General features: G+C 41.6%; 1 protein-coding gene across 1 annotated transcript; it reads right to left on the bottom strand.

Annotated features, from left to right (window-relative positions):
- Positions 1-9,312: 9,312 nt before the first annotated feature.
- Positions 9,313-12,649, bottom strand: LOC122665609 (ABC transporter G family member 21). The gene is made up of 5 exons (XM_043861763.1): positions 12,503-12,649; positions 11,613-12,411; positions 11,093-11,284; positions 10,098-10,279; positions 9,313-10,004 (listed from the first exon to the last, which is right to left on the bottom strand). Exons 1-5 carry the CDS (start codon positions 12,647-12,649, stop codon positions 9,354-9,356), a joined length of 1,971 nt encoding a protein of 656 aa, XP_043717698.1. The 3' UTR covers positions 9,313-9,353.
- Positions 12,650-13,526: the final 877 nt, after the last annotated feature.

The following is a 13,526-nucleotide window of genomic DNA, read 5'->3' on the forward strand; positions in this document are numbered from 1 at the left end:
TTAGCTTTTACATCTGATCAGACCTGAGATATATGTTGTCTACCCACTTGAATAACTCTCCATCCACGGTTGAAGATATCGGTATCGTATTGGCCTATACGTTTAGTATCGCCACTACTCAATATTGATACGATACTAATACCAATTCTAATGCTCCAGCTGTGGTATCAATAAGAGAGGATAAAATGGACCAAAATATCGATATTTTAAAAACAAAACGGTAAGATAAAACGCGATTAGACCGATCTGTATCTCCAAACATTTTCTTGCTTTTTAAAATCTACACGTTTCCCTTCAAGCCTTCATAAAAACTTCGAATCTTGTCTTAAGATCAACTCTCCTTGAGGTCTAATACCCCCTCCCAGTAAAATATAGATATAATTTAATAAAAAACTAACCAATTGGCAAAGACTAGCCAGGATAGAATTTAGTTAATTAAAGGGGTATGTTAGACAATCAACCCGAAGAAAAGGCAAAGGATCTCTTTAGTTTCAGAAAAATAGGAGGTATGGTTTGGAGTCCGGATCCTCTCCAGCGTCATTGAAGAGGATTCCTCTCCAATAACGCTCTCCTAAGGCCACGTTTCATAGCCATTCATGGAGACTTAACTCCGTTTCCTCATTCATTTTTCTTTTTTCTCTCTCCCTCTTTTTAAGGAATCCATAAAACACGTGATTGAATAGGAAATAGGTAATTACATCCAAAGTCTAATCTCAAAGTTGTCTCTCTTAAGTCCAGAATCTTATCTCAAATCTAAATCTCTTTCTCTCTCTCTCTCTCTCCTTATGCGAAACAATCCTGCAACTCACATTGGTTCTGATGAACAACTACCGATTTGGTCTTACATAAGGATGGTGAGGAAATTATATTGTCAGAGTGGTTACTAATGCCAGATCAAGTATTGGTCACTTGAATCGGATTGGGTATCGATCACCTGTAAAATCAATATGCAATATGGCATCGACATTGATCGGTTGTATCAGATAAGTTTACCCCCTGATTTTCTTTTTTAAAAAATAGGTTTTTTACTAATATACCCTTTGTCTATACCATTTCACCAATACAGTATCGACACAATATTAAGATCATAGTTTGAAGAATCAATATCGGATTGGCCGATTCGCATCAGTATCGGTTGCGACCAATATCGATTCCTTGCTGATCCAGTCTCGGTGGACCAGTACAGACAAGGGTAAAATTTTAAATTAAATTAAAAAATCTACTTTTTTTTAAGGAAACAAGGGTGAACCTAACCGATCTAGATCGGTAGAGACCGTTATCGATCACTAGAACCTAGGGCTGCAATAGGGTCGGGTTGGGCCGGGCCTATTAAAACCCCAGCCCAACCTTGAGTCCCCTTAGCTCGGCCCAGGCCCGACCCGGCTCTGACTCAGGGTCAGAAAAATCCAACCTTGACCCGCCCTTAGGGTCGGGCCGGGCTGACCCTGATTGGCCCTAGCCATGGGGAGGAATGGAGATGCATGGGCTGGCCAAACTGAGAAAGGGAGATGTATGGGCTGGCCAAGCTGGGAAAGGGAGATGAATGGGCTGGTTAGGCTGGGAAAGGAAGATGCATGGGCTTGCCAGGCTGGGAAGAAGAAGACAACAAAGAAGAAAGAAGAAAGAACAAAAACAAAAACAAAAAATAGAAGATAGGGTTGGGTTGGGTTGGGCCGGGCTGGGCTCAGCCAAGGCCTCAACCCTGACCTGGCCCGACCCTGACTCAGGGTCAGAAATTCCTGACCCTAACCCACCCTCAAGGTCAAGGTATCTCAACCCAGGCCCTGTTCGGGCTAAGGGCGGGCTAGGGCGGGTTCGGGCCGTCAGGGCCAAACTAGCACCCCTACTAGAACCCATGGTTTTACTGCATGGTATTGGATCAGGTATCAGTTACTTGCAAAACCAAAATGATACCGCTACGATATCGACAAGGATCGGCCATATCTGACAAAATTACCCCAGATTTCCCTTTAAAAAAAGATATTTGACTAATTTACCCCTTGTCTGTAACGTATCACTGATTGGCCACAACCAAAATCGTTACATATTGCCCCGATACGAGCGATATGATACCAATACCTCACGATGCAATAATACCTCAGCCCATGAACTAAGTTGCAGGATTGTTTCGCATAAGGTATGAGAGAGAGGAGAGAGAGAGAGAGAGAGAGATTCTAGATTTGAGATTAGATTCTAGATTTAATTACCTATTTCTTTTTCAATCACGAGAATGAGAAAAATGGAAAATCAGCATGAATGGATATGAAACGTGGCCTTAGGAGAGCGTTATTGGAGAGGAATCCTCTTCTATGACGCTGGAGAGGGTCCAGGCTCGTATGATTTGTATGTTATAACCATGTAGTATACAATTATATATATTTCTTCTTGCCCAAGAAATAGTTAGAAGGGGGCTCGATGTTGTGGATATGTGAGGAGGCAACAATATTTGTTGTGGGGTTTGTTAGAAACTTGAAACCACGGATGGATGATATAGGAGAAAATGCCATGGATGGCAGAGAGGCTTTTTTCTGCATTACAAGCTTGCAGGTAGGGCCATAAATGGATAATCGAAAATCCGAATTCGATCCGCATCCGTATCTGTTTAGGGGCATCCATATTCGTTTAGAGATACCCAGAAAAAAATCCAAATACTCCGATAGAAATCCGAAGAATACTTAATTATAAAAAATTAAGTAAATAACGATCTTTGGGGTTTTTGAAGATTCAACAGGTTCTAGAATATGAGGAAAAGAGAATCATGATCTAAAACTATGGATTGAGAGTGAATTGTATCCACTAGGGGGAGGAAGGTTCGAGTTACACAAGGCAGAGGTATAAACGGATGGCCGATAATCCGAATTCGATCCGCATCCGAATCCATCCGAATCCGTTTAGAGGTATCCGTATTCGACCAGGAAACATCTGCATCCGATTACATCCGATCCATATCTGAGCCGAATCCGATCCGTTTACAGGCCTACTTGCAGGTGTCCCTTGGTGCATCTTTGTTTTCTGATGAACACCTTCATGTTCGCATGTAGAAAACCACCTTCTGCTATCCTTCCCCTACCCGCTCTATGCGAACCAATCATTCTCAGGTATCTGAATCAATCAATTAATCTCATGAAGAATATAGAAAATTAGGAATGAATTTCTTCCATTTCAGAGCACCCAAAGGTTTGTTTGTAAGATTCCATTTCTGATGCTACGAGAGGTCGAGGTTGGTAATTCCACCGTTCTTACTTTGGTTTTTGGCTTCCTCTTTACTATTATGGTTTTAAAATTTTGGAATCGAGTCAGTGAATCAGTCAACTTGGATCCGCCAATTGACACCGATCCTGATTATCACCGCTCCTAATCATTGAATCGGATCCAAATCTTTCAATTCCTAGTCATTTTCTTTGTAATCCATCATGATTCGGAACAATTCATAGGCCAATTCGATTCCAATTAGGATCGACATCCTCTCACTTACTGATTCCAAGTTTTAAAACCTTGCCTTTTACACTAAGTAAGTTGTAACAAGACTCCATTGACTGAAGTGACATAGATATTTTTGATCAAGTTGGAAATTCCCAACTTCTTGGCCATCTTGTAGCTGTTACATCATGGATTTTGAAACCTAATTTGACTTGAGATGCAAAATCATTTAAAGTTTTTTTTTTTTTGACAAAATCATTTAAAGTAATAAATTGCAGGAGGTATGCAAAATCATTCAAAGGGGTTGTCGCAGGGGGGCATCACATGATTTGCAAGGTGGGATTTGTAGGGTGGTCGCAGGGTTGCAGAAGGCTAGGGGTGGTGAGGGGTTGGGATAGGAATCGTTATCGTCTATGGTTCCCTGATTGGTGCGTTTCCCTAGTGCCTCTCACAAGAGGGGGTGGGACCCACCCGGGGCACCTGACCAAACACTCTACTCGGGTAGGATCCACCCTCCTCTTGTGAGAGGCACTAGGAAACCGCACCGGTCAAGGAACCGCATACGATAAAAATTCGTTGGGATAGACAGATTCCAGGGGCTGGAGTGTGTAACAAGGGTCTTGGGTTTCAGGGCAGGGTGGAAGGGGTAGGGGAGGTAAGAGTGAGAGTGGGAGAGGGAGGGAAATGGTTTGCAAAGGGGGTAGAGGAAGGGGGTAGGGGGGGTTGCAGGATTTGACCAGCTCGTTGCATTCCCTGAAGAGGAAGAAGTAGAAGAAGAAATTAAAACCGGTTAACAGGTTAATAGGAGATGCAATTTTGTCATTTTAAAAAAGCAAGAGAAAACAAGAGATAAGAGTTGGAGGAATCAAAGGTGAAACTTTTAACTGAGGAATTTGAAAGAGTGCAAGTTCATAGGAGTGATAGAAAATTTCTCTTTTTTACTTTTAAGTAGGGGAAGATAATGATTGTATTTAAAAGATTTGGATATTTTGACTTTGAGTTTTTTATTTTATTTTAGGGCGAGAGTTTTCTCTCCAGGGTGTGGCCCTTGTGCAAGCATGTGGGACAATGGAAGCGGGTCAACGGAAGCGCACCTAGAAGCATCATGGGGGTGGGATTTTTACCTTTATTTTTTTTTGTTTGGTGAAAGATTTCCGCCTTTCATTGGGGCATGACGATTAATTTGTTGGCCCTTGTGTCTAGGCACAAGAGCCACACTCCGGACGAGACTCCTTTTTCCCTATATTTTATTTCTCTTTTTATGTTTTTATCAAAAGGCAAAGTGGGGATAGCTTGAGGTAAATTTGAGTAACCATTCATTGTAGAATGTGATGCACCTAGGTTGGGCTTAGGTGTTGTCCTACTACAAAATCAGAAGTCCATTACATATTTCAGCTTGGCATCTGGAAAATTATCTCTTCCAGTTCCCTGCCAGACCCAGTTCCCCAGTTCCTCTAATAGCGGGTGGTGGACTTCACCCGGACAGAGTGTTTGTGTTATACCCGTACCCCGGGATATAATTAAATATCATTTCTTCTCGTGACGTGTAGATACCGCTGCCATGTATGTCTTTGGTGACCTGTTCTCCATGATGGTCAAACCTAGCTACAAAATCGTTGACCACAAGACGGGTTTGCCTGTGGAGGAAAGATTCCTCAACCGCCGATGGGGAAAGTTCGTTGACGGCGACTTCGTCGACTACCCTCCAAGTACCAGCCCGGAAGCGAGGAGTTCAAGAGAGAGCATCCTGGACCGTCACCTCGCTTGGATAATTCGTTCGGTGATGAGCTTAGCATTGCCGTGGGAAATTGTTCGGGTCATGGGTGATAAACCATGACGGGGAAAAGTAAGTTCTAGCCTCAAGACTTATTAATTATTCTTCCCTTGGTAACCTTGAAGTGCGGGTCCGGGCTTGAACCGCTCGAGCTATTTCATGAGAGAAGGGAATAATTTAAGTTCGGGTCTCACGTACCTTTAGGAAGTACATTGGGGACTTATACCCATCTCTTGGGCCATAAATCGTGGAGCTCTCTCATCTTGGGGGTAGGTAAGCTATTGAAGCTTCTTCCTTCTTCTATTTTGGATTTTAAAAGGGGTTGGGTAATGGGAGAGATTGACCTAGATCTCTCTTGGAACCTAGGGAGTCGATGGAGCATTAAAGCCCAAGCTATGGTAGAGTTATTTCACTCCATTATGAGCTCTAATGTAAGGGTTCTCATTGCCATTTGAGAGATTTGAGGTTGGACCCTAATGAGCTTAGGATGGAGTTCCCTAGAAGTTCTTGTGCTTTAAAACCACTTGAAAATGGGGTCCTTGGAGGGGAATCCTTTGGATTTTGGACCTGAAGGTGTGAGGGTTTACATGTGGTTTCAGACACGCAAGAAACCACCCGAAATTACCTTCCCAAGAAGGCCCCTGTGAAGGTCGGATTTACACTCGGTTTATTTTACGAAACCATCATCGCATCCGACCTTGACTAAAATTGTCCTGAGCCCCTGTGAAGCTCGGATTTACACTCGGTTTCATTTTCGAAACCACATCCGCATCCGACCTTGACTAAAAGCTGTCCCGAACCCCGGTTTCCTAGGATTTACATGTGGTTGTAGAATTTGGGCATGAAACCACTCCTGCAACCACTTTGTTTCGAAACCTTATACTTAAGTGATTATGGGAGACCTTTTGGGGATCCTTTCCTTCTCTCGTTTAACCTTATTTCACTCTTTGTTTAGGTTAATATATTCATCTTGTGGCTTATTGCTTAATCGAGGCGACAACCGATAATCTTGGTGCTTAGCGTATACGTTGTGAGTGGGTTTGGTCGTTTGGGCTGTTATTATTATTGCATTATATATTATGTAATCATTATAATTAATAAGCATGTTTGCGCATATTGCATACTCTTATATACAATTGTTATAATGTTGATCGGTAATGTTGTACCTTGATGGGTCTCGGTGCGGTGGGTATACATTTATATACATTTATGAAGAAATTATGTTGAATGTCATGTTGAACTGTATGCGCCGTGCCGTGCGCGTAACCGGGCACTAAATCGAGATGAAAAGTTGATGCGCCCGGATTACCTCTCGGGACGATAGGACGGCATGTAGTATATTGTGGCTAGGATTTCACACCCTTATGCTACGACCCTTACCAACAGGGGTTTAGGTGTTGGGTAATCGACAATCGGATTACGTGGAGGTGGGAGAGGCCGTCATGGTAGTATTGGTTATCGGGGTCCGCCCCGAGTGGTCTTGGAGGCTTCGATCGGCGTAGGTCCCACGTGACAATTGAGGTTTCATTGTGGCGATAAGTTAAGTGACCCACGTGTCTCCCGAGTTGTCACGTAGCATATGCCATTGACTTAGTTGTTTGTTAGGTGGAAAAATGGACTTAACATGTGCATGCATCATTGGACTATGTGAATTGTGTGTTTGTGCATCCCCATCCCCTCACCGGCTCAGTGGAGCTAACCCCTCGTGCGCACACTTTTTAGATTATGATGCGGTGACGGATATCTCGCGGGACTTGGAGTGCAACCCTGGAGTACGATGAGATTGGTGAGGAGGAACCGGAGGCCGTGTTTGAGGAACATGGCGACGGGTGTCCTTGCGATGATTGTGCCTACGGGCCGTGAGGATATTCGGGACTCGATCCCTTTTGATTTACTTTTGAGGCTAAGGCCTATGTTGAAATACTTACTATTATACCGTTTTTGATAGTTATTAGATGGTCATTGGAAATGTAACTAATTCTTGTATTTATCATCTAGCCTTTGAACATCTTGTAACTATTCGATTTATACGCTTAATACTCGATCCTTGGAATGTAATATTCCTCTTTCTCGCATTCTAATATTATATTGTGTTAATATTGGTTATGACGATGCGTTGGGACAACGTGTCGTTGATCCGGGCGGTTTAGTAGGATGACACGCGTCGTCCTAGTCACCCTTTATATGATATTATATTCCTTGTGCGGAATAGGGGCGTTTGGGCAAGAGTAGGGTGGTCATTTCAGTAAAGAAACTGAAGAACTGGACCGGGCAAAAAACTGGATGAGATAAAGATCCGTATATTACAAGGAAGATTATTATCTTTTAGTCCACATATGATAAAAAGTTATGGCCCTTGTTTTAGTAATTCGCAAGTGGAGACCCAATCTTCTTGGGCGACACTTCATTGTATGAAGTGACTAATAAAGGATCTTAAAATACCTTCGGGAGCAGAGGATAATGAAATTATCATGTCATCAAACTTCATGGTATACCCCAATCAATTGGAATTTGTATCCTCTCAATTTGTCTGTCCGTACTTGACGGCAAGTACATCTAATAGAGGAAGGTGGGCCTCACGTGAACCCACCTCGGCCAGTGTGTTCGGGCAGGTGGTAGGATAGTCATTTCTGCCCCCTCTGTTAGATGTACTTGACGTCAAGTATGGACAGGCAAATTGAGAGGATAAAGAACCAATCAATTATGTGTGACAGGGATCTTACCTTCACTAGCACATTTTTTGGAAGGACTTGTTCCGACCTAATAGTACAAATTTCAATTTCAGATCCTTGTATCACACACAAACAGATGGGCAAACCAGAATCGAACAGTGGAGATTATCTTAGATGTTTCACTGGCACTAGATCAAACAATTGGGTGACTTGAATTTCATGGGCTGAATATTGTTACAATACGAGCCTCCATTCATCCTCACAGGCTTACACCCTTTGAGATTGTTTATGGTCGTGATCCATCTACATTGCTATCCTATGTCCTAGGCATAGCCGTGTGGAAACTGTTGGAATTTTAAATGATTTTAAAATATTTGATTCAAAATATTATTATTTTTTATAAAATGTTTATTAAAGGGTTTTGTCGTCATTTTTTAATAGACACCTTAATGATCAATTGGAAGACTTGTTTGAATGTTCAACAAACTAGTCTTATGGAAAAAGACATGAATTGTATGCATATTCTTTGGAGACATCCCTTAGGGGTGCCTTTAATTCTCCTACATAAAGAGAAGAGTCTTGCCCATTTCTCTAATAGTTTTGAGACAACTTAGTGTTTCTCCTTTTAACTTTACTTCTCCGTTGTTTATATCCAATTGTGTGCAACTCTCCGTGCCCTTAGTAGCTTAGTATTTGAAGTGCATCATTACTAGATAGCTTTGTTTGGAGTGTTGTTTTATATTGGAGGTTAATTCACAGGGACTCAGTTGCATCATAGGGGGTGTCTACAATCTTAAGGAGAGTGATTTTTGTCATGACTCAGCCTCACCAATTCTTTTAGTTTCTTCATGTTTTAGACTAATGATGCGTTATATGGTGTTTGAGATTGTTATCATCAACCTCGGTTTGTCTATATTAAGATAAGTAATCTAACCTCCTTAATTACATATATGTTGATATGTATGATTTTAATGTTTATTTCTGACAAAAACTTCTTAAGCGACACCAGATTTTGAAAGATTTAAAGTTTATTGCCGAGAGGCTCGCGCACATAAAATATCTATATCAGGATCACTCATATCAAATTGCAATTGAGGTACAAGTCTTGGTGTATCTACAGTTATCAGAGGGAAATCCAACCGACGAAATTCAAGACATCATACCCCCAACAATTGATAGGATATGGGCCAGGCCCTAAATGTCAGCCAATAGTTAGAAATAAGATCCAACTAACTTTATTGAAATAGGAAGCCCATTTGAATACAGTTATATAGATCTTCTTATAAAGTGGAACTTAAATGTTCTTGGGCTAATCATCAAATAAGAACTTGCATTCATAATGCTAATACTGGATCCATTTTCATTCAATGGAATCAAATTGATAAATTCTTACAACAGTTTCAATTCATTCATTTTTCTCTACCATTGATAAATACATTTTTTTTTTCAATCCTTAATTAAATCTCATGTTTTTGTTATATGATCTATCAATGTTGCCTAACCCTTAAGGCTACATAAGCCATGAACCTATATCCAACCAACATAACTCCTAATGCAGCTACATTAAATCCCATATTATTGAGACCCAGATGCTTTATACCAGGAAATTCCAAGGTCTTGCAATGGTGCTGCCCGAATTCGCAATCATAGTAGTTGTCTTCGGTATATTGGACGCCGATGAGAAGCTTATAGCAATAGTAACTGAAGGAAATGTACTTAATCCAAGCTATGAATGGAGGAATGTGTTGAATGTAGTATCCACCTGCTAATAGAAACACTAGCATTAACACTGAAGCTAATGTGGTTGCTTGTTTCACTTCCATTAGAATGGCACCGAGCGCGAGGCCTAATCCTTGAGAGACTAAGACATTGTAGAGGATGATTAAGAGTGTTAGCACAAAATTGATGGGAAGAGGCTTAAGACCACCCATCCAATATGTGATGGCTACAAAGATGGTTGGTAGAACAAGCTCCATTGGTAAATCTCCGGCCATTCGGGCAAAGTAGTAGGACGAAAGTCGGTACATCCCCGATGAACGCTCTTTCATTAACATGGCTCTCTCTTGAGGGAAAGCAAATATGGCATTGAACATTGGAAAGAATCCCCAAAATGTGGAGAAGAAGAAGAGGAGACCCATCTGTATCATCATAAAAAATTAGGAAGAAAATAAATTTTTGTTTTTTGTTTTTTTCTCAAATTATATATGTTGTATGAAATTAATTAAATATACCTGATCTTGTATGTGTAAAGGATTAGAATGCCACCATAGGAGACCAGAAAGAATTGAAACAGACAAGGATTGGAAAACCCGGAGACCTGAATAAGATTCATGCCTTCTCTCCTTTAAGCCTCTCACCAATAACACCTTGAATTGCTCACACCAGGTTGTGGTCCATTGTTGCTCATGAGAACCTAATGATATACCATCATACACTTCTATTTTGATAAGCACAATTTTTCATAATTAACAATTAAATTAATATGGAGATAAAATTAAGAACCAAAGTAATTAATGGTCACTTCATTTCCAATCCAATCATGCATTAGGCAATCCATGATTGATTGGATTAATTAAACAATCTAGGTTTCTTTGGTTGGCATGCTTATATATGGGAGGGGGTCGCTGCCAGACTGCATGGCCTCCTTGCTTCAGCGAGGGGCCAATGAGAGTGTGCATGGGGGCATCTAACAGCAGATGAGATTTTTCATTTCATGGGTGTTGGGCGATCATTTCGCCTTTCTTGCATTTAGGCCCAGGCACGACGGAGCCCAATAGTCTTTTTTCCTTATATTTTTCATCTCAAGCCTACGTACTAGTTCAGATGGATTGAGACTACTGTAATTGGAGTCTAGATCAGCTCCCCACATGGGATAGCGGGGACAGATCTCCACCCTCCATGGGATGTGAGTCCCACAACGCATGGACGGTGAAGATGGGTCTCCACCTGTCCCCATGTGGTGAGCTTAAGGATCTATATCCTCTCGAGTGCGACGTACTGCCTAGTGCAACCAACGATGGATAATATTCATCTTTAAAATCTAAGAACATGTTCTTGACCACTGTCGGATGAACTTTTGTGATGCACTGGACAGTGCACCCCCATCCCCAGGAGATTTGAAGTTTTGAGTTCGAGACCTTCTCTTCTTCTTCGTCTCCACTCTCCACCATCTCAAAAAAAAAGAAAAAAAAGAAAAAGAAAAAGAAGATAAATATAGCTCACTTACTCTTGATGGATGATGTGGGTGGCAGAGAAGCATTTTGGTCCCCACAATTTCCACGGATCTCGGCTTTCAAGACGTCATTTAGATTCTTTTTGTACGATGATATCAAGAACTGTTTCATAGAATTTTTATCATCACTTTCTGATCGCCCATGATTATCATATCTATCACCTTCTTTCGTATCAGGACCCACACCTGCATCTCCAAACCATCCATAAATTCTCCTCTAAAAAATATCAAAAAAGAAAAACAGATATAAAAAAAGACACAATATAAATGAATAATTTTTACAACCGTTGGATCAACTAAAATGTTAGAATTACTCGTCAGTTAACAGTTAATGCATGGGCAGTGAAAGTGAAATGGTCCCATCCACGTATAAACAACACGATACACGTGGCATGCTCACATATGACGGGTAGTTCAACGGTCACCCAACTCACTTAACTAACATAACAGATCATCTCTGAACCATTGAAGGAACTGAGAAGGAAGGGTATATTGGTAATTTTGAGAACCATACCGTTGGCAAGATCTAGCAGAAAATCAGCCGGGTTAACGAGGTCAACTCGTGGCACATAACCGACAGACCCGAAATACTCCATTGCCCGACTCGCGGCACCACTATATATCGGGTACCCATCCGTCAACACAACCAACTTATCGAACATCCAATACAACCGACTCGACGGTTGATGTATCGTTGTCACCACCGTCCTCCCACCTCTAGCCAGCCCTTGCAATGTCGCGACAATGCGTTGAGCCGTGGTCGAATCGAGCCCGGAAGTTGGCTCGTCCAGCAGCAAAAGACTCGGGTTCACTAGCATTTCTTGTCCAATACTGACCCGTTTTCGCTCCCCACCCGATATCCCACGCAAAAGAACCCCTCCCACGACACTGTTACGACATCTGGTTAAACCAAGTTCCAAAATAACCAACTCGGCTTGCTCCACTTTCTCTGCCCTAGTTAGATTTTTGGGTAACCTCAACAAAGCTGTGTAAGTTAAAGTTTCCAGCACTGTGAGGTGAGGGTATAACACGTCATCTTGGGTCAAGAATCCAGTTTTCCGCTTAATTGACCCGGAAAAGGGTTGCCCGTTGTAGGTTATGGTGCCGGAAACCTTCCCCGGAAGCCTTCCGGCGAGGGCGGTTAGGAGAGTTGTCTTGCCACTACCAGACGGTCCAAGCATCGCTAAGAGCTCGCCGGGCCGGACAATTCCGCTCACGCCGTTGAGTACGACTCTGTCCGGTTTGGAATCGGTTGATCCAAAGCAAATTCCTCCGGTTTTTGGTAGCTTAATACTGTAGGCCACATCTTCAAACTGCACAACATGAATGTAAATACACTTCTCAATGCTCCATTCTAACAAATACATAAAATAAAAAATTTCAAGTTTGTGTTTCTCTTGTTACCTTGAGAGTCACAGGCCTTAATGATCCACGTAATTTGGAGCATCGAAAAATGGTTGCTTGGAGTTGTTCTGATAACCCATCTTCCAAACATGAGCTTCTAGTGGATGGTTCAGCATGTACTGAAATGTTCTCTTGTTCAGAGGGCATCATCTGTGGAGATTTCAAGGACAAAAAGGATGATAGAGATGAAGAAGGAAAGGAGGAGGAGAAGAGCAATGAGAAGCTTAAGAACTTAAATGTCCAAAGTAGGGAAGGGTCACAAGAATGAACAAACTGGGCATGTGAACTTTCTAAAGTGAAGGTAGATGGCACGAGAAACAGACCATCTGACTTACTAAGATACAGCCTATGAGCAGGAGTTTATATAGAAGTAGAAAAAGAGATTGAGAACAAATTAAGGGTGTTGTGTTGGATTGGGTTGTGGTGGGGTGAGTTTAACAATGTAATATGACTTTATGAAGTGATTGATTGGTGACTATAATTATATCAAACATAATCTTTTCCCTATTTCTATCTTTTTAATTTTTTATTTTTAATAGTGTATGTTTTTCTTAATTTCTCATGATTTCATTTTGGAAGGGATGGTATCTCCTTTTTGAGGAGTCTTTAAGTGAAACTGTGAAAGTGCGGGGGGGGGGGCTACTCTTGGCTTTAATACGTGTCCTTTCTTCTTTCTTCATTTAAGAGTGAGAGATAGTGGCCAAGATTGCGTCTTGTTTCCTGAAATGGCTCTCTTGAAGGTGGTGTCGGCATCAAGGAAAGGTCTATCTCACACTCACACAAAGGGTAGCTGGTGTCTGAACAAGAGATATAGAGAAGCACACCAATGAGGTGTGATGGAATGATTTCATATATGGGAGAGCAGCAAAGTCATTTCATGTGAGGAGAGAGATAGAGATCGAGAGGGTGCCAGTTATCGTCCTTGACAGCTCAAAGATTGCTTCCCGATTGCATGGCCCCTGCATCAGCAGGGGGCAAATGAGTAAATATGTGTGGGCATTGACAAGTGAGGATTTTTCATTTT

Source organism: Telopea speciosissima, chromosome 6, assembly GCF_018873765.1.
Source record: "Telopea speciosissima isolate NSW1024214 ecotype Mountain lineage chromosome 6, Tspe_v1, whole genome shotgun sequence".
NCBI lineage: Eukaryota > Viridiplantae > Streptophyta > Magnoliopsida > Proteales > Proteaceae > Telopea > Telopea speciosissima.

Coding starts and splice junctions, on each gene's coding strand:
- LOC122665609 (XM_043861763.1), bottom strand. CDS start 12,649: ATGCCCTCTGAACAAGAGAACATTTCAGTACATGCTGAACCATCCACT. Junction 12,412..12,502: donor TAAGGCCTGTGACTCTCAAG/GTAACAAGAGAA, acceptor CATGTTGTGCAG/TTTGAAGATGTGGCCTACAG. Junction 11,285..11,612: donor TCTGCTAGATCTTGCCAACG/GTATGGTTCTCA, acceptor TTGGAGATGCAG/GTGTGGGTCCTGATACGAAA.